We start from the raw sequence: 21737 nt of genomic DNA on the forward strand, positions 1-21737 counted from the left end.
TTTGATGTTGGTTGCTTAAGGATTCGGCAATTTGTCCCACTTTCATCTCAAGCATTTTCAATTGGGTTGCTTGAGCCTCTAACCTTTCATCGGTTCTCGTCATGTGGGCTTGAGTGACCGTTATGAATTTCATTAAGATCTCTTCAAGGTTGAGCTTCTTCTCTTCCTTGATCATGCCATCACTCACCGCAAATCCGGGCGGTGGTTGCAAGAAGTTATTGGGATTACCATAGGAAAGATTCGGGTGACGATTTGCTTGAAACCCTTGATTGTATTGCCCTTGTCCTTGATAGCCACCTTGTTGTTGGGGCCGGAAGTTCCCATAGCCTCGGTTGTTGTTGTTGTTGATGTAGTTCACATCCTCAAAGCTAGTTTGTTCTTCAACCACGGGTTCTACTCTTGATATTGACATAGCATCAATCTTGCTATTTATGGCGGTCATTTGAGCCGTCAAAAGGGCTATGGGATCCGAGCTTGTTGTAGCCGCCACTTTCTTCAAGATGATCCTCTCCGTCGGGAATTGATGGCAATTTGCGGCTAAATTCTCAATGATGTGGGTGGCCTCCTCGTGGCTTTTCTCCAACAATGCTCCATTGGCCGATGCATTCATATCTCTTTGCATCTCACCACTACACCCGATGTAGAATACACAAATGATTGTGTTTTGATCTAAGCCATGGTTAGGGCACTTCCTTAGCATCTCTTTGAATCTTTCCCAAGCTTCATAGAAGGATTCTCCATCAAATTGGTGAAATTGGACTATGTCCTTCTTCATCTTCATGGTTTTACCCGGAGGATAGAACTTGTTGAGAAATTTTTGAGCCATCTTCTCCCATGTAGTGATAGAACCACCCTCTAAAGATTGATACCATGTCTTGGCTATGCCCCTTAGTGAGAAGGGGAAGAGTCGAAGTCGAACGGCATCCTCTGAGACTCCATTTATCTTGATGGTGCCGCATATCTCCAAGAAGTTTCCAAGATGTCCATTCGGGTCATCTTGAGAAAGACCGGCGAATTGGTTTTGTTGCACCATATTTATGAGGGCGGGCTTGAGCTCAAAATTATTGGCATTGATCCTTGGAGCATGCACTCCTCCTTGTTGGAACACGGGTTGAAACATGTTACTAATGGGTGGTGGTGGAGGCGCATTCCTTTGAGCTTCTTGCTCATTGATTCGTCCTTGCATAGCCTCTAGTTGCCTTTGAAGTTGGAGGATCAATTCTTGATTTTCCGCCATGTTTCCCTCAATTTCTTTCTCTCTTCTTGCTCTTGCTTTATTGTGTCGGCAAAAAGCTTCAACCTCAAGGTTTATAGGTATAAGAGGTGCACCTTTAGACCTTGTGTTCATACACTACCTATCAACCAACAAGGACAAAGAGTCAAATCACAATCTTAAAATAGAAAACAAAAATAAAAGCAAGTAAAATGTCTAAAGTAGTTAAGCACAATGAAGCAAAATATCACAAGCAAAGAAACTAAACTAATCCCCGGCAACGGCGCCAAAAACTTGTTCGCTATTATTTTCACCACTCCGCAAGTATACGGTGTAGTTGCAATAAGTGGAAGCAAGGTCGTATTCCACAAGGATTAGTAGTCAAATTCTAGTGATTACCTTAAGTCATTATGCTAGAGCTATTTAGACTAAACAAGGAGGTGAGTGGTTTGATTAACTAACAAATTCAAAGACAAAATAAGAACAATCAAATAAAGTGGATTAATTAAGTGATGAAGGTGGTTTAGGGATTAGGCAACGATGGATTAGCAATGGACTTCAATTTAGCTCAATATTAGTCTTGATACTCCTATTTATCTAGAATGATCTCCCAACTAGTTCTAGCCCCCTCCCGGACGACTAAAACGGTAGATTACGGGTCATAGCTGCCGTCCCCGGTCAACTTCTAACCTATAACTCCCAAAAGCACAATAAGATCGATAAACTCTCACCCAACTCTCAACCTCCCGGTTTATTGAGTCAATATGTTTCAAGCTCCTAATCTATTATGATTATCCTCTCCCGATTCAAATCACAAATGAGAAATGCATAGAAAGTGGCCAACAATCCATACAAGAAAGAATACTAGGGCTTGCAAAGATAATGACAAGGAAGTAATCAAGACATATATTAAGCATAATAATCAATCTATTACATCATCCATGAGCCTAATCCCCAAACTAATGGGGGATTTTATCCAAACATGTTCACAAACAACAAACCAAAATCAAAGAAATACATAAATGAAAGAGAGAGTAAGAAGTGACAAATCCTATTAATGAGCTTTCTTCAATCTTCTCTCCTCTTCAATGCCTTCAATCTTGGTAAAAAGATGTGGTAATGGAGGCTAGGGTTTGGTGTGAATGAATTGGGGAAGAGGGAAATGGGTGAGTATGAGGTTGGGGAAGATGAATAATGTGAGGAAAAGGGGGAGAAAGGGGTTAAAAACCCGACTGGGGCCCACTTGGGGAGGCTCCGCCCTTTTCCCGCGGTCCTGGCGCGCGCCCGCGGCCGGCAAACGTGGGGGAGAGTCAGGGGACCCGCGGTCCCGCCCCGCGGCCGCGGGTGGTGACCGCGGGGTACTGGGCGTATTGTGCAGTCTGCTCGTTTTGCTCCGTTCTCCCTCGTCCGGACTCGGATTTGGTCGCCGTTTGCGCTCACGGATTCCTCTCGAGACGTACTTCAATCGCATATCTTCAAAATCCTCCAATTAATCATTGATGTTTCCTGAAATTACTCCAAAACTACACCAAGATATCAAATCTTCATAAAACTAAATATTCGGGCACAAACAAGCATTCACAAGCAAAACATGAAGGGAAATGACAACAAAACATGTGGAATTGAGGTACGAAAACCATGTTTGTCAAGTGGGCGCATGGTTGAGATGCCTGATAACTGGTAGCTGTAGTTGGCAGCAATGGAGGTGGTGGGTTGGGCTTCTTTTGTTAGTTTAGTTTAAGTTGTTTGTTAGAATAATTTATATATGTTGGATAATTTTGTTAAATTAAATCTTATGTGCTATGTGTTTATGAAATGTTATGTTATTATATATATTGTGGGATAGATTTAATCAATTTCTTAAGGATCTTCTCCCTTTGGGATAGAAATTGATTATTTCTTAAGGATCTTCTCCCAACAAATGATTGTTTTTAATTTAATTACCCTGATTTTTATTGCTTTTATTTGTATTGTATTATTGCTTCGACATTGGGGGGCCGGGTAGACCTAGTATAGGCTTAGTAAATTAAGATCACTATGGTCACTATAGCTGCTGGTAGAGTCGAGCACTTGGTAGTTAGGATAGTGGGGTTATGCTGTCGAAATTTTGTTAGATTTCAAGTAATTTATTATATTTTATTTATTTATTTCAATTAGAATTTGCTGAAAATAAATTTGTTAATGTTTGTTAGTTAATGTTAATGTTATGTTTGGCTATATATTTGTTAATGTAATTGTATACAACATGTATCATGTCTAGCCGTAGAGGTTTCTTGGGATTTGGGAGGCGATCTGTAAGTAATGCGCCGGAAACTGCTGGAGACACATCTGATGGGTCCGGGACGCATATTTCTGGGACTCCCGATACTCCCGAGGTCTCTGCTAGTAGTTCACGGGCTAGAAGGCCTAGGGGGCCTACAGCTGCCGTGATCAGAGAGAGATTGGCTAGGGGCCCTACATGGATGATTGTATTTCAGAGGAATCCTACGACTGGGTAAGTATTTTAGTTTAAATTACTGTTTCTCGTATACCATGATTAAGTGACAAAATTACTTTTACACAGTGTGTTGTTGGAGCCAATAGGCATGTCCAAAGCTTGCATGCAGGCATTTAAGTTGTTTTATAACCCAGGCGGGTACACATGGAAGTTGACACCCCCAGCGATGAAGGATTCGTTTTTTGGTGAATTACGGGTACAATTAAATTTATAGTACATATAAATTTATCATATTAAATTGTTAAAATGTTTGATATTAAATTAATTCTCTTTCTTTCAACAGAAAGAGTTTTATTGGCAGCCCGAGGATGAGCATGACGTGAGGGTCATGTGGGAGAAAAACGCCCGCAAAAGGTATTCCGACATGATGAGCGACTACAAGAAAGAGCTCAAGGAGTGTACCCGCCAAGGGAGAGAGATGTCTAGACCCGCCTGGATGACTCCCGAGTTCTGGACTGGACTCTAGGATTACTGGCAGCGTACCGAGATTCAGGCTGTTTCTACACGAGCACGTGCCAACAGGATGTCTGAGCCCGATCGGGAGGGTACAGGGATCAGTAGGCACGTGGGCGGGTCTCAGCCGACTCGCATCCTGCAGCAGTATATGGTTAATAATTAACAAATAATTAAGTTCATAAGTATATATATATATATATATATATAATATCTTGACTAATATAACTTATTTATCTTATATAAATGCATGAACAGAGCTTGGAGCCTGATTTCCCCCAGGATGCGCCGAACTATGCCACCTTCCTCCGCCTCCACATGTACCCCGACGGAAGTTATACGTCGGAGAAATATGCAAGAATTGACGTAAGTGTTTAAGTTTATTCAAATATTTAGTGAATGAATTTATTTTCTAACAATTATGCATTGTTATGTATGAATTAGGCCGAGGTTCATCGACTTGCCGCTGCCACAGGACGAGAGCACCAGCTAGATGAGGTGTATTTGGATGTGGTACAGCCGGATAGGTCACGGATCTACGGCGTCGAGAGTGCCGGGCAGAGCCAGGCTAGTAGGGGGGTCTATCCGCAGCACGGGCACTTCTGCGGTGTCTCAGTAGCTTTATGAGACACGGATCTCCACGCTGGATGAGCGCCTGCAGCAGCAGGAACAGGAGCGGGAAGCAGAGAGGGCTGCAATGGAGGCACGATTGGCTGCAGAGCAAGCAGAACGACAAGCCATGCATGAGCGCATTGCTCAAATGGAGCAGTTTATGAGGATGTATAGTGGTCAGCGAGCTCCATCCCCTGATGACGATGATGATGATGATGATGATGCTTAGGTCTCTCCCTGATGATGATGATGCTAGACTTATATTTATGTTTTCAAACAAAATTACATTTGCACCTTATTTTCAAATTTATGTTTTATTGAATTATATATTTCAAGTGTTTTATTAAAACTATATAGTATGTTTTATATATTTATGGCAATGATGATGATGATTGCATTTAACATAAACAAATAAATTCAAATCACATTACAATAACCAAATTAAAACACTTTTCGTGTATATATTAATGTTAAAAAAAATTAAAATTAAAATATTTAAGTAATATTTAAGTAATAAACACTTTTCATCACTAATCTAATTTTATTACTAAGCATTCAAGATTCTTAGTAAGAAACTTATAATTATAACTTAATAATGTTAATTTTATTAGTGATTCACTCATCACTAATGTAAGATATTACTTAAGAATTCAAGATTCTTAGTAAGAATCTTATAATTATAACTTAAGAATGTTAATTTGATTAGTAATTCACTCATAAATTATCACTAATCTAATTTTATTATTAAGCATTCAAGATTTTTAGTAAGAAACTTGTAATTACAACTTAAGAATGTTAATTTGATTAGTGATTTACTCATCACTAATCTAATATAATTACTAAGAATTCAAGATTCTTAGTAAGACTTATAATTATAACTTAAGAATGTTAATTTGATTAGTGATTCACTCATCAATCATCACTAATCTAATTTTATTACTAAGCATTCAAGATTCTTAGTAAGAAACTTGTAATTACAACTTAAGAATGTTAATTTGATTAGTGATTTACTCATCACTAATCTAATATTATTACTGAGAATTCAAGATTCTTTGTAAGAATCTTATAATTATAACTTAAAAATGTTAATTTGATTAGTGATTCACTCATCAATCATCACTAATCTAATATTATTACTAAGCATTCAAGATTGTTAGTAAGAAACTTATAATTATAACTTAATAATGTTAATTTGATTAGTGATTCACTCATCACTAATGTAAGATATTACTTAAGAATTCAAGATTCTTAGTAAGAATCTTATAATTATAACTTAAGAATGTTAATTTGATTAGTAATTCACTTATAAATAATCACTAATCTAATTTTATTACTAAGCATTCAAGATTCTTAGTAAAAACTTGTAATTACAACTTAAGAATGTTAATTTGATTAGTGATTTACTCATCATTAATCTAATATTATTACTAAGAATTCAAGATTCTTAGTAAGAATCTTATAATTATAACTTAAGAATATTAATTTGATTAGTAATTCACTCATCAATCATCACTAATCTAATTTTATTACTAAGCATTCAAGATTCTTAGTAAGAAACTTGTAATTACAACTTAAGAATGTTAATTTGATTAGTGATTTACTCATCACTAATCTAATATTATTACTAAGAATTCAAGATTCTTAGTAAGAATCTTATAATTATAACTTAAGAATGTTATTAATTTGATTAGTGATTCACTCATCACTAATGTAAGATATTACTTAAGAATTCAAGATTGTTATTAGATTGATAAAATACTTATGGTGTATAAACTAGATTGATAAAAAAAATAAAATAAATAAATAAATTAATAAATAAATATTTTTTCGATATAAAAATAAGGACGAAAACGAGCTCAATCTGTAATTAACAACATTTTTTGGATATCATCTCGATATATTCTAAGGTTATGAATATATATGATATTGTATATTGAAGTAGACTTTAAATGCATTAATAGGTACTAGATATATCAATAATACGAGTGTTCTGTACTGGTGACCACTCGAAAAGAACTTCAAGGTTAAGCGTGCTTGACTTAGGGCACAACTAAGATGGGTGACCGACTGGGAAGTTCGTATAAATTATGCAATACTGTATAAATACGAATATAAATTGTGCATATACAATAAAATAAAATAAATAAAAAAAAATTTAAAAATATTACCGACGACATTTTGCCGTCGGTAATTAGTGAGGGCATTTTGCCGTCGGTAATATTTCGGCCAAGTCCGGCGAGTCCGCCACCACCGTCCGGCGGCGGTGAATCGCCGTCGGTAATGGCGTTACCGACGAGCAAATCACCGACAGTGATTTGCCGCCGGTAACGCCGCCGGTAGCGCCTCTTAGCGGCGGCCGTCTTTCTCTACTGACGGCATTTCGCCGTCGGTAATTGAGCGATTTTTTGTAGTGGGACGAGGGTTTTTGGGTCTTTCACGATATTCTTGGAGAGTGTTTACATTTACAATTTGAGAATTAAAAGAATGACTATCTTTTTTTAACTTGTCTAACTTATCTGACTTAACTTATGAGTAAAGGATGAACGCCGACCATCAAATACGAGATTGGGCTCCTTCTCAAAGATTTGATGGAATGGCCCAGCCCAAAACAAAAAAGGAAAGTTATAGTACGCGATGCGTTCCATTTGTACGAATCGCGAACATACCACGCACGACCGGACGTAGAGCCACTAAGAGCTGGCAGACCAGGCCGGGCGCAGGTTCCAGATCCGAAAAGTCGAGTCTCGGATCAGCCTAGTGCACCAACCACGTGGTACGACGGGCACTCAAAGACCTGGCGAATGATGGCCCACTCCACCCAAGAGCGCTTATGTTATAGGGGAACTCTCTTCCTATTTGAGAAATATAAAAAGAAAGGGGGGTGAGTTGTCTAATATCGTTTCTCCTCCATTAGTTGATACCTCAAGGAGGCTTTACCATCCCCTATTTATATGCTATTAAGTGAGCTTGACTCATTTCACCTCTAAGGCCCATTTATCTAAATAATCAGGCCTAAGCCCTTATTACATGAGTCTTGAGCTTGAAGCCGAGTCGTTGAGCTGCCAAGATAATTCCCGATTGATAAGGTTAGCCCTGGCAAGTCAGTGCTGCACAAAATATTTGAAATAATAATATTAATGTCAATAATAATAATAATATAAAAGAAATATTTCAGCCATGTTAATTGCACAACATTAATGCAGAGTTTACTCCTCATCAATCTCATTTCACAAGATTAATTTAAATAAATATTAACCATATAATTTGAATATCTGACGTTTCAGATTTGTTCTCTTTTTTAGCATTCTCACTTGATCTTATATATATAGAGAGAGAAATGATCCCGTGCGTATGACTAAATATAGTGGAAAATGAGAATAAATCTAAAACGTGAGATATTTAAATCTTAAGGCTGGTATTTATGCGAAAATTTCATCTAAATTTGAATATTGTAGATGAATAAAATTTCACCACGTTAACTAAATACGATTATTAATACATTATAAATAATTTATTTGTAAATATATATTGTTTTATTTATTATTTTTATTTCTCGCAAAAAATTATTATTTTCACAAAAAATTATTTCTCATAACAAATAATGTTAATTAATACAATAAGATAGTGCAATCAATTTAGTATCATTAATGTTTTAGCTATTTATTTTTATTTATATGTGTCTATAAGTAAAATAAAGTAAGTAGCACTATGATTTCATTAAGATGTTTCCAAGCTAATTTTTTTGAAAAACTAGCGGTGCAAGAAATTCGACATTTATTTTCTCGAACCAAAGGTTCATTATGGATGTATTTTTACAATGCATGGCTTGTGGCTGATATATTTATTATTTATATGAAATCGGAATTGTTTGGCAGTTTCTTTATTGCCAAATTTATGGCAATATAGTAATTAAATAAATAAATTTAGGATATAGTTAAATTTGACCTCAAAGAGTTAAATTTGACCTCAAACACTTGAGTATTTCATGTACACTACTAACATAGATCCTAACAAATCTCAAAATAACTCTTGTCGTACAAGTAAACCACCAAAATCCCAGGAATAATATCAACTTTACTTGAGCAACATATATCATCGCATTATATTTTGATAAATAATTATTAATTTTTAACTAAAAAAATTTAAAATAAGTGACGGCTGTATGTATAATCCTCCAACAGATTTTATATATATATATATATATATATATATATATATATATAGGGTAGCGCTATTCAATGAACTACTCTTAGTCTATGGAAATAAGACTTAATTTTGAACATAGATTATATCCTAATCAACGGTTGTGATCATTTTTTTGGTAGATTTAATAATTCATTAAATCTTGCATAATATTCATGATGTATTGTGGCGGAAGGGTATTTTTGACATACACGGTTGACCTTCCAAATCTATGCCTACACCTTTCTATTCTCACTCCCAATTAAATAGGGAATTTAAGATTTGGAATGATTGTTACTCGATTTCTTCACGGGAGTGACGGTTGTGAGGAGTAAATGATTTCTACCAATAACCTGAACCGAATCATTTCTTAGATATGGATAAAATTTTGGAATTGTGATTTAGATATGGATAAAAATTTGGAATTGTGATTTAATGTGACTGCATAAATTTTTCATTATAAGTGGATGAATTTTTCACTGTAAATGGATGATTTTTTTTTTTTTATTGTAAACGACCGCTGGGCTTCGTAATTAACGGCTGGGATTATTAGAGCATATGATAATTTCAAAGTTGCTGTATAATTTACATGCTTCATAGCGCGCGATTTTGATTACATTCCTCCATACCTCCATATGTATACATACCTTATTCTGATAAAAGATTTTAATAAAAAGTTATTTAAAAAATAATGTGAATAAATTTGAGGACATATCAAAATATATATATATATATATATATATATATATATATATATATATAAATACGAGGAAACGATGCATGGAAGGGGGGATTAAAAAAAGAGAAATGATACAATTCGTAAACTAAAGAAGATTATTTGGAGACTGCAATAGTATTGGTGACTTGATGAGTTCCATCACTCCAAACTTTATTAATTATTGAATTGGCAGACTAAATTAATTATTGGATAACTGACTTATTATAAATCTTTCATTTGATTTTAATTAAAAGAGTCCCTCGTTGGTCGATAAGACATTTCTTCTTCAATTAGTAGAATAGAGGTTGGAATCATTTAAAAAGTTCAGTGTGTGAATTATTTTTTATTTATTCAAATAAGAAAAAAAGTTACATCAATTTTTTTTAATTTTTTTAATCGTAAAACTAGCTTTTGAATCATTTTACAGTATTTACTAGCATTTGCACCCCGTGCGATGCACGGGAAACGATTTTATATTTTTATATTTATATACAATTGATACCAATTCAATTATCATATTTATAAATATAATAAAATTAATTTTAACTAAATATATTTGAGCTTAATATTAAAAAAATAAAAAAATAAAGAATATTTCACAATAATAAAAATTGATATGACGAAAAAGCAAAAAAAATATTTAAAACGAAAATAAAATTTTTGGAAAAATAAATTTATTTAAAAAAAAAAAGATGAGAGATGAGAGAGAATTTTTTTTAATTCTAATCTTTCAATAAATATATCTTTTACATTTTAAATCGGATAATTACATAAAATATATCAAATTAAATCTCTTGTCGTGATCTTTAATTTGATATACATATTAAATATTTTATAATTAGATTAATTGACAACAAAAAATAATTTTTGTTAACTATATTATTTTAATCGAAGTAGGCTATAATAACAATATTATCAACTCAATGAATATTAAATTTAATAAGTACTGTAAAATAATAATTACATTATAATGAAAAAAAATAGAATTACGATAACCGTAACTCAATTTAAGATTTTTTTTTATGTACAAATCAATTGTTGCATATTACAATAGTTGGTAAATTTTGCATGTAACTAAAAGTAAAATAGTTATTATATCATATAATTATTTCAGTTTTATATTAAAATTTAACATGTAGTGATAAATTTGAAAAATTAAAACTAAATAAATGTAAACCATATTTAAAGTTTCATTTTTAATCTATATAAATATCAGATATGTCTACATAAATAAATATATTATTCGTACATAAACATTACCACAAATTAAATAAATTTAAATCATATAAGAAATTCTATTGTTAGATATATAACTGCTGAAATGGAAATTTTATTAAAAAGAAAAGGAAAAAAGAGAGACCAGATACATAAGGAAACAAGCAAAATAACCCGCAAGAAACCCCGAGTAACCAAAAAAGAAACCAAGACTAAGAGAATATTTTAAGCGGGTCGCCCTCGTCTAAAACATCGTCCTCTTCATCGTCCAACCAATCGCCCCATTTTTTCTTCATTTTTGAAGAGGCCACAACCGACATAGCATGGGCTGCATCGGTAGAGTTAGAGGAGTTGATCACAAAGTTTTGTAGTATCTGTCCTCCAGACTGAGCAAACTTCACTTTATTCAGGAACTCCACAGGCGAAGAAGTGTCAAGACCAGGGCCATGCATATCATCACTGCGTGCTGAATTTTGGAAATCCGAAGACATGCCATTGATTATGAAACGACGGAGCCTGTGCTTGATAGAAGAATCAGAAACTCTCCCCTTCTTGGTGATAGCCCCTTTCGGACGCCCTCGTGTACGAGAAATGGGTCCTGTCGTCCCAGTCAAAGTTAGCACAGCGTTGTTGTCAGTCATAACAGCAAGCGGCTGAACAACCAGAGGTGCAGAAGTCCTCTTGTGTTCCTGCTCAACTATCTCAATTTGGCTCTTTTCGTCATCTGAACCAGACTGTTCTATATCCTTTCTACCCTGACTGTCCTGAGGGATGCAAGCATCTGAAGCTCGGCCTCCATCAGAAGGCGGCTTGTCCATGTTATCATCACCATCAAGAGAAACCAACACAGCAAAGGGATTGGATGAGGTAGGATCTGAAGACTGTCCAATCTCAGCTAAAGCTTGTGCAGCCCTTGCTGGAGATTCCTGATTTCCGGTGTAGGGACGAGGATCAACCCTATGGTCATCCACCTTGTAGTGAACACGTTCCCGGCCCTGATGTTCCGAAAAGCCCATCGTGGTCGTTTTACTCTTTCTGCATTGGTTAGCAGTATGTCCCACAACATTGCAAACGGAGCAGTAAAAAGGCAAATTCTCATATCGAAACTTGACAGTAAAGTCAGTGTCGCCACACTTAATATCTAAAGCCTCAGGAATATCAGCCGAAACATCTAACTCAACAAGAATTCTAGCAAAGTGACCCACATGAGCCTGTGCAGACTGACCATCAATCAAGATAGGCATTCCCACTTCTCGTGCGACCCCGGAAAGAACCTCTGGGTGCCAATATTCATGCGGCAAGTTAAATATTCTAATCCATACCTGAACAAGGGTAGAAGGCGTTTTGTAGGGATCAAAATTCGGCACCCAAGCCTGGAGATGTAGTATACCTGAGCGTAGACGCCAAGTCGTTTTAGTGAAAGCCGCTGCCTTATCCTCGTCGGTTGTGAAATTAAAAGTGAAGAAACCTTTTCCGAGAGGATGAATTGACCAACCGGCAGACGGTTTCCAAAGCTGCTGAAGTTCCTCCCAAAGATCCGCTGCAAACCGAGGTGAATCACCTTTGCGGAGGATCAGTCGGCCGTGAACCGCATGGGCGAAACGCCGGACTTGTCGTTGGTGGAAAGAAGGGTCCAAAACAAGGCAACGCTTGAGATCCACCAACTCCGGCCGGAGGATTGAATAGTCATGAGCGGGGACGTCCCTAGGTTTGGAAACTTGCTTGGTCGGACTGCCATCCCTAGCCTTCAGCTTATCTGCAAAAGAGGCATTCGGCTGAGGAGGAGGCGACACCTTCGGACCAGACGGGGGGGCCATCGAAGGGTTCGGAAGAGCAGCAACACCCAAACTTCGATCCAGAGGAGCGGTCTTGGAGTTCTCTCCTACAACGAAGGATGAACGAGGAGTATTTGGGAGAAAATTTGTAGAGACGACCGGCAGGTTGAGCGCACCTCTGTCGCCCGGTGAACTGAGACCACCGGAAGCCAAAGATGGCGGCGGGAACCAACCAACGCTGGAGGGGCCATTGCCGCCGTTTGACGCCATCGGAATCAGCGGCGTGAGGTCGAAAATTCGGCTCCTCCGCCAAGGCTCGCAGCCACCACTATGTGAATCTACCTGCCGTCGCCGCCGCCTCCGTCTCAGTCGCGAATCGGTCCAGATTCCGCCGTTAGAAGAGGGCAGATCGGGCGAAGAGCTCGCGAGGAAGAGGTGGAGCACGCGAGGAAGAAGCTCGCAGCAGCTGCTGCTGCGCCGCTGTGAAGAGTGCACAGCAGCAACGGCCAGGCTGCGGTTCTTCAGCGGACGAGCAGCAGATGCGGCGGCGCGGCTGGCGTCGCTGCTGTCAATCCGCGGCGAGGTTGCTCCGAGCGCGGATGGCGGGCTGACGGGTAGTCAACGCCGGGCTTGTGCTGATTGCTTCGGTTGATAGAGAGAGAGAGAGAGAGTTGAGGCAGAGGTGTTGCTGTCACGGCGGCAACAATTCTCGCCGTTAGAAGAGAGAGGGACGACGGCGGTGGAGGCTGCCGCCTGTTGCGAGATCGGGTCAAAATTGGAACAGGAGAAATCGCCCCAAATTTCCAATTCTCTCTTTTTCATGTGTATTGTTAGATATATAACTAATTATTGATCTAAAAATTTATATTAAAATTAATACAAATTATACTTTTAAAATTAATATAATTTTGTAGATGAATATTCATTTTAAAATTTATGTATTTATAATTGTTATACCAAATTAAAGACTTTAACATGGTTTTTAAGTTAAGATGAATACTAAAAATATTTTTTCATAAATTAAATTTGACAATTTTTAGCAAAGAATAAGAAAAGATAAATTTATGGAAAAAGTTATTGTTAGAACTATATTTCTATAATATATATATATATATATATATATATATATATATCTCAGATTTAATTTTTTCATGCAACAAACTCACGTAATATTTATTAAAATATGTGCTACCAAAAGTGATATTTATACACTTTTAAAGGACGGAAGGAGTACATATCAAACTAAAGCATGTATCATGATTTTTAAATTGATATTACATATTAAATTTTTTATCATATTAAAGATAAACTATTTTTGGAAAAAGAAAACAATAATGAAAAAAAGAAATAAAAAATGAAGAGATTTAAAAACTATAAAAAAGATTGAGGAAAAATAAGCTTTGTTAGATAAGGAAAAAAAAATTATTTGTGGTAGATATAAGTGAAACTACATGTATTAACATATTGTTGTAGTTGAATAAAAAAACTCGAAATACTTTTAGATATAATTGCATCATTTGCAGAATGGACATATGCACATGATTTGCTGTTTTTTTTAAGCATAATTTCCGGATTAAAAAGACCCACGTCTTTTGGAACTAAAATTTGAAAGAAATGGTCAAAACCATGTTCTTATAAATATACATAAATTTTCAATTAGCCATTTATTTTTTTAATATTTACAAAATTGTCATTCAAATCAATTTCTAATTGAAAACTGTTGTTTTAATATAGTATAGATTTCGTCCCAAAAAGTTATTCGGCCCAAAAACTTAGTTTGTTATCGTAGATGGGCCGCATAATGGGCCTAGATAAGAGTAATTTTTGAGTTGACAAAACCCCAGCTCTCGTTTCCACTTCACAATTCGCCCGATTTACACCTTCTCCACCGTCGAAGATTTCTGGAGGGTAGACTGTTATTCGAGTTTTGGGGGCGAGGGTTTACTGAATAATGAATAACAAATTTGATTTTTTGGCTTTGTTAACAGAAATGAGAGAACAGGCGTGAGAGAATTGTAGAAATGAGAGAACAGGCGTGAGAGAATGTTACAATGTATAAAGCATGATCCCTTAAATTGTGGGAAAGATTTAGCGCAACCCTATATATATATATATATATATATATATATATATATAGGAATTGGTTCAATTGAGATTTATATATATTTTGAGATTTTGAGATAAATGAACATATAAGTACATTTTGATGAACTTGTCAATTAATTTTTATGAACGCGCGTTGGTCTGGGGTTCAATCCCTACAAGTGGCGTGTTTTTTAAATAAATTAAATAGATTCATATGTTCATCAGTTATATTGGTTATGTTCAAAGAATTTATTGATATGTTCATTTATCTCAAAATCTCAAAAAATTTAAAATCTCAATATAAGCTAACCCTATATATATATATATATATGTATATATCATCACACTTGAGTTATAACACGATTAGTTTATGAGATCACAATTCGATAATTGTTTCTCGCTTCGAAATTTTCTGAATCGCAGAATAGATGGCCGATCCGGCGGCGACGACGCTATCTGAGAAGAAGGAGGAGGAGAAAGTGCCGTATTATAAACTGTTTTCTTTTGCAGACAAGCTTGATGTACTTCTAATGGTGGTCGGGGCAATCGCAGCCATCGGGAATGGGGTGTCGCAGCCGCTCATGACGCTTATTTTCGGCGAGTTGGTGGATTCCTTCGGCGGAGGTGATAAATCATCAATTGTGCATGCAGTTTCGAAGGTGATCGGTATACGTCTTTATTTTTCGTCAGTAACTTTGTCGAATGTTTTGTTTTTGGGATTGCATGCAGCCGATTTTCGTCCAGATTAATGTGATAATGCTGAAATCAAACTTGAGAATTTTGATAGAAATTTAGGAAAAATTTGGAAGAATTGGATGGGAAGTGAATCGATTTGTTTCGTTTAATTGCTTTTCCCCTTTCCTGGTTGATTCATTGAATCCAATTTTCATGTCTGTGTAAGTGTTTTCTACGAGACGTGATACAGCTGTTCCTAAATTGATTTGAATTCAAAGGTGAACGAGGTGAACTTTCAATGCTGAAATACTTGTATCAAACGACGCTCTCAAATTTGCAGGTAGCGTTGAAATTGGTATACTTGGGCATCGGTGCTGGTGTTGCTTCACTTCTACGTGAGTACTTGCTCCCTGTGTTTGAATGCCATTGCAGCTTAAATACGTTTATTGCCAGCAATAAACTCATTGTGGAAAAAACACGCATTTGTTATATTATATGGTGATGGATAACGACGTAGCTAGGATTTTGTTTCGGGGGGCCAATTTAAAATAATTTTAAAATGGAGTATATATGTGTATGTATGTATATATATATATATATATATATATATATATATATATTAAAATATTTTTTTATCAATTTATTTTATGTATAATGCATCGTTTAAAATACTAAATCCTCGTTAAGAATGTAAATACAAATAACATATATACAAAAAAGAAATAAAAACTAATTCATTAGCATATGACGGTTTGAGCTAATAATTCATATGAACTAGGATTAATTACTTAATTATATTAACTATAATATCTAATAATTCACATAATAAAGTTAAGTTATAATTAAAAAATATTATTGCTAAAGAAACTAAAACAAACAATCCATAACATAATTTAAAAAGTAAAATAAACACGGAAAGTAACATGGAAAGTAAATTGCAAGGTCATTATAAAAAAATTTACATTTAAAATTCAAATTTTACTCTTTTCTTTATGATCATTCATTATAGATAATTCAAAATTCAAATTCACTCTTTCAATAAAAAATAATATAACAAACAATATAAAATAACATCAAACCTAAATTAAAAAAATATTGTGAATTTATGATTGTTTTAAGGAAAAAAAAAAGAGATTTTTTTATTGAATTAAAACTATATTTACTAAAAATATAAATATTACTACATATATACTAATTATTTTGAAATTTTTAGTGGGGTCCAGTGCCTCCACTAAACTGGACCCTCTCCCTCCGTCACTGCCACTGGTGACGGACATAGTCTTAAAATTGCATTTGTTATATTATAAGTGACGGACATAGTTTTAAAATTGCATTTGTTATATTATATGGTGACGGACATAGTTTTATAATCATGAACAGAGATGATGTGTTGGATGGTAACTGGAGAAAGACAGGCTGCTCGAATAAGAGGGCTGTACTTGAAAACTATATTAAGGCAGGATATCGAGTTCTTTGATACTCAAACATCAACGGGAGAGATAATTGGGAGAATGTCTGGTGATACGATCCTCATTCAAGATGCCATGGGCGAAAAAGTAAGCTCTTAAGCTGCTAGTACTTTTTATGTAAGCACTATAATCATTGTAAAAGCTAGATAAGGATTCCTAAACATAAGTTGATCATCTCAGGTGGGAAATTTCATTCAATTTGCTTCGACATTCTTAGGAGGCTTTCTTATTGCTTTCTGTAGAGGATGGCTCCTAGCGATTGTGTTGTGTACGTGCATTCCTGCACTTGGTATAGCAGGTGCATTTTCGGCTGTACTCGTGGGAAAGATGGCAACCCTTGGACAAGCTGCTTATGCCGAGGCTGGAAATGTAGTTGAACAAACAGTTGGATCAATTAGGACGGTATGTTATAGAATTTTGATTTCGGGGATTAAATCAATTGCTTCTTCCTTCTCAAGGGAAATTTTCTACAAACTCTTGTAGGTTCAATCCTTCACTGGCGAGAAACAAGCAGTGGATAAGTATGATAGCAAACTGCAGATTGCTTATAAGGCTGCTGCGAAACAAGGGCTAGCTTCAGGCACTGGATTTGGTTGCATGTTATTCGTCATCTTTGCCACATATGGACTTGCAGTTTGGTATGGAGGCAAACTGATAATAACCAAAGGATACAGTGGAGGGAAAGTTGTGAGTGTTATCATGTCCATCATGACAGGAGGAATGTAAGTTGTATTAACTTACTTTCTTGTTTTCCACATTAACTATTGCCATATTTTGCTAACTAGGATTTATTTATGCTTCTTCACCAGAGCAATTGGCCAGGCTTTTCCTTGTGTAAACTCCTTTGCATCAGGTCAAGCTGCCGCGTACAAGATGTTTGAGACCATCAATCGTAAACCAAAAATTGATGCTGAATGTAGTGGGATTGTTTTGGAAGATATCAAAGGTGAGATCGAGCTCAAAGATGTATATTTCAGATATCCAGCAAGGCCAGAAGTTCAGATATTTCAAGGATTCTCAATATCCATACCGAGTGGGAAGACAGCTGCATTGGTTGGACAGAGTGGAAGCGGGAAATCAACAGTGATTAGCTTGGTGGAGAGGTTTTATGATCCTGGAGCTGGACAAGTATTGATTGATGGCGTTAACTTGAAGCAGTTGAAGCTGAAATGGATCAGAGGAAAGATTGGACTTGTGAGCCAGAAACCTATCTTGTTTACTACCTCCATCAAGGAGAACATACTGTATGGCAAGGAAGATGCAACTGATGAAGAGATAAGAAGGGCCATTCAGCTTGCTAATGCTGCTAAGTTCATTGACAAGTTACCACAGGAAAGATAAATTCTTCATTTGCCTCATCTTTTTCACCCAATGGTTTCTGAAAATGACAGCATTTAGCATTGCAGGGTCTTGATACGATGGTGGGCGAACATGGCACCCAGTTGTCTGGAGGTCAGAAGCAGAGGATTGCAATTGCTCGGGCCATCCTGAAAAATCCCGAAATTCTCCTTCTTGATGAAGCAACAATTGCTCTGGATGCCGAATCAGAACGACTAGTTCAGGAAGCACTTGACAATGTCATGACAAACCGTACAACGGTGGTGGTTGCACATCGTTTGACAACTATTAGGAATACTGATATTATAGCCGTTGTGCATCTCGGGAAACTGGTAGAGCAAGGTGCATGCAACTGCATTTTCTTCATTTCACAGTCTTAATTGCAATTCACATACTAACATTTGAATTCTAGGCACACATGATGAACTGATGAAAGATCCTGAGGGAGCTTATACGCAGCTTGTTCGCATGCAAGAACGCGCCAAAGCGACTGAAACTAGTTCTAGTCAAGAAGAGTCCCCTCAAGTCTTGGAGAGAAGCTTGAGAAGATCCGAGAAAAGCTTGAGCGGATCTGACAGCCAGAGACTTTCCATGCGCAAATCCATAAGCAATTACTCATCAAGGCATTCATTCTCACTTTATAGTGTTCCTACTTTTGATGTGGAGGAACCTGATGCAAACAAGTTGAGGAAACGCAAGAAAGTTTCTATCAGACGGCTAGCAGCATTGAACAAACCCGAAGCGCCATATTTGGTACTTGGATGTGTAGGTGCAGGAGTGCAAGGTTTGGTTTTCCTAATGTTTGGGCTTTTGTTGTCAACAGCTATCAGAATTTTCTTCGAACCTCCGAATCAGCTCAGTAAGGATTCCAAATTCTGGGCACTTATGATGGTTGTGCTAGGCCTCAGTACTCTGCTGGCCCTTCCTGTACAGAATTACTTCTTCGGAGTTGCAGGTGGGAAGTTGATTCAAAGGATTTGTTCTATGTCGTTCAAGAAGGTCGTTCACCAAGAGATCAGTTGGTTTGATGATCCTGCAAATTCAAGGTATGTGGGATTCTAATTAAGTTATTATCTACTCATTCTTTATCTGTTTTGGTGCGTGTTTGTGATGGTTGGAGGTGTTTGATTTGTGCAGTGGAGCAATTGGAGCTCGATTATCAAGTGATGCCTCCACTGTTAGAAGCTTGGTGGGGGATGCTTTGGGACTAATCGCCCAAAATATATCCACTTGTATAGCAGGTCTCGTCATCGCCTTCACTGCTAACTGGTTGCTGGCCTTCATAATCTTATGCGCACTGCCTTTTGTTGGTTTACAAGGATTCATTCAGATGAAATTCTACAAAGGCTTCTCTGCTGATGCCAAGGTTTCTATACTAGTCTATTTATAAATCACAAACACTATCTCTATTTATTATTTAATGGAATGTATGTGCAGGTTGTGTATGAAGAGGCTAGTCAAATAGCAAATGATGTTGTTAGCAGTATCAGAACAGTGGCTTCGTTCATCTCTGAGGACAAGGTGATGAAGATGTACGAGGAAAAATGCGAGGCTCCTCTGAATGAAGGAATCAAGCTCGGATGTTTTAGTGGTACATGTTTTGGTGTTGGTTCGTTGGCACTTTATTGCGCGCAGGCCTTCTGTTTCTACATGGGATCTATTCTTATTGAAAAAAACAAAGCATCATTTGGAGAAGTATTCAAGGTAATAATCATTATAAACACCTACTCTACTTTGATCTCTTCTTGCTAACGGTGGTCATTTATATACTTGGCACAGGTTTTCTTTGCCCTAACCATGTCCGCCACTGGAATTTCCCAAGCTAGTGCTACAGCTCCGGATGTCAACAAAGTTAAAGACTCTGCTGCCTCTATATTTGAGTTACTTGACAACAAACCTAAGATTGATTCAAGCAAAGAGGAAGGTACAACATTGGCTAGTGTTCGTGGTGAGATTGAGCTTGTACACGTGAGTTTCAAGTATCCCACACGACCTGATATTCCAATCTTCAGAGATTTATGCCTATCCATACCTTCTGGCAAGGTAGATCCCTCGTTTCTATCAATGCTTACATTTGTTGTTTCTGTATGCATCTGTTTAAAACTGCTCTGACTTTTTACAGTCTGTTGCTCTTGTTGGAGAGAGCGGCAGTGGGAAATCAACTGTCATCGCGCTGATAGAGAGGCTGAGTTGGTTGAGGCATCAGATGGGGTTGGTGAGCCAGGAGCCCGTGCTGTTCAACGACACAATCCGAGCCAATATCGCCTATGGGAAAATGGGAGACGTAACCGAAGAAGAGATCATTAATGCAACAAAAGCTGCCAATGCTCACAACTTCATCTCCGGATTGCCAAATGGCTATGACACCAACGTTGGCGAGAGTGGCGTGCAGTTGTCAGGCGGTCAGAAGCAACTGATTGCCATTTCTCGAGCCATACTGAAAGACCCCAGGATCCTTCTCCTTGATGAGGCGACAAGCGCCCTGGACACTGAGTCGGAAAGGATAGTGCAGGACGCGTTAGACAGAGTGATGGTGAACAGAACGACGGTCGTGGTGGCCCATCGCCTGACGACAATAATGGGGGCGGATATCATTGCTGTCGTCAAGAACGGAGTGATTTCTGAGAAGGGAAAGCATGATGTGCTGATGAAGATTAAAGGTGGAGTGTATGCATCCTTGGTTGCTCTTCATGCAACTTCACACTAATTTTTATTTCTAATGTTCACTGATGAAAATCAGAGACTGGAATTTCGTGCATTCTTTAGTATTACTCCCGTGCAAAAATTTATATTTTTTAGAATATTATATTTAGAAAATAAAATTATATAAGTTACTTGTATTATTATATAAAGTAGCTCTAATAAAGATAATAGAATTAAAATGAAGATAAAATCATCTTATAATTGGAGGATATAAAATGAATGATCAAGATCTTGACAAAACCTTTTTAACTAACGATTATTATTATCTATTTAAAAATTTCCATCAAAATATCTAGATATTTTTCTTTCAAATTTTCTATTAGTTTTGAAAGGATTTTTGGAACTTTTAATGACTTTTTACTGATTTGCATTTCATAATATATTTTTTTGTGGCGTTAATTGACGGCAAATCCACAAACAATTAGTGAATTTTGCTATTTTTTCAACTATATAAAGTTGCAATATAAAATACATAAACTTTAGCTCATTCATGAATTTGCCCTGAATTTTAATTTCGTTCATACATGACAAAATTAAAAATAATATAATATATGCACATTATATTAAAATAACTTATACAAAATTTCTCCTGAAATATACACAGTACTATATATATAATGAATATATAGTTTAATTTTAAAATTTGCATTTTGATAAAATTAACAAATACAACCTAGCAAAGATGAAATTTAAAATTTGTCGTGATCAAGAATCATAACATTTTAAAATTTGTTTATTTTATTCTGTTTTTTTTTATATTTTAACTATATGGTATTATTTTTATATTTATATTTTTTATTAT

The 21737-nt window shown here is 36.2% G+C and overlaps 2 protein-coding genes and 1 non-coding gene across 4 annotated transcripts in view; all 3 read left to right on the forward strand.

Moving 5' to 3' along the window:
• LOC130985259 (uncharacterized) overlaps nt 1-21737 on the forward strand; it is a 920555-nt gene that overhangs the window by 326845 nt on the left and 571973 nt on the right. The window lies entirely within an intron of this gene.
• Nucleotides 672-778, forward strand: LOC130987292 (small nucleolar RNA R71). Its single transcript, XR_009089681.1, has one exon. It is a non-coding gene; the product is annotated as a small nucleolar RNA R71 (small nucleolar RNA).
• LOC130985228 (ABC transporter B family member 9-like) lies at nt 15116-21128 on the forward strand. Its single transcript, XM_057908067.1, has 12 exons — nt 15116-15409; nt 15766-15820; nt 16806-16981; nt 17075-17296; nt 17378-17616; nt 17704-18223; nt 18298-18574; nt 18645-19278; nt 19370-19598; nt 19670-19936; nt 20012-20275; nt 20355-21128. The coding sequence occupies exons 1-12, from the start codon at nt 15179-15181 to the stop codon at nt 20937-20939; spliced, it is 3699 nt and encodes a 1232-aa protein (XP_057764050.1). The 5' UTR covers nt 15116-15178; the 3' UTR covers nt 20940-21128.

The sequence above is a fragment of the Salvia miltiorrhiza genome, chromosome 5 (genome assembly GCF_028751815.1).
Source record: "Salvia miltiorrhiza cultivar Shanhuang (shh) chromosome 5, IMPLAD_Smil_shh, whole genome shotgun sequence".
In the NCBI taxonomy this organism is placed as follows: domain Eukaryota; kingdom Viridiplantae; phylum Streptophyta; class Magnoliopsida; order Lamiales; family Lamiaceae; genus Salvia; species Salvia miltiorrhiza.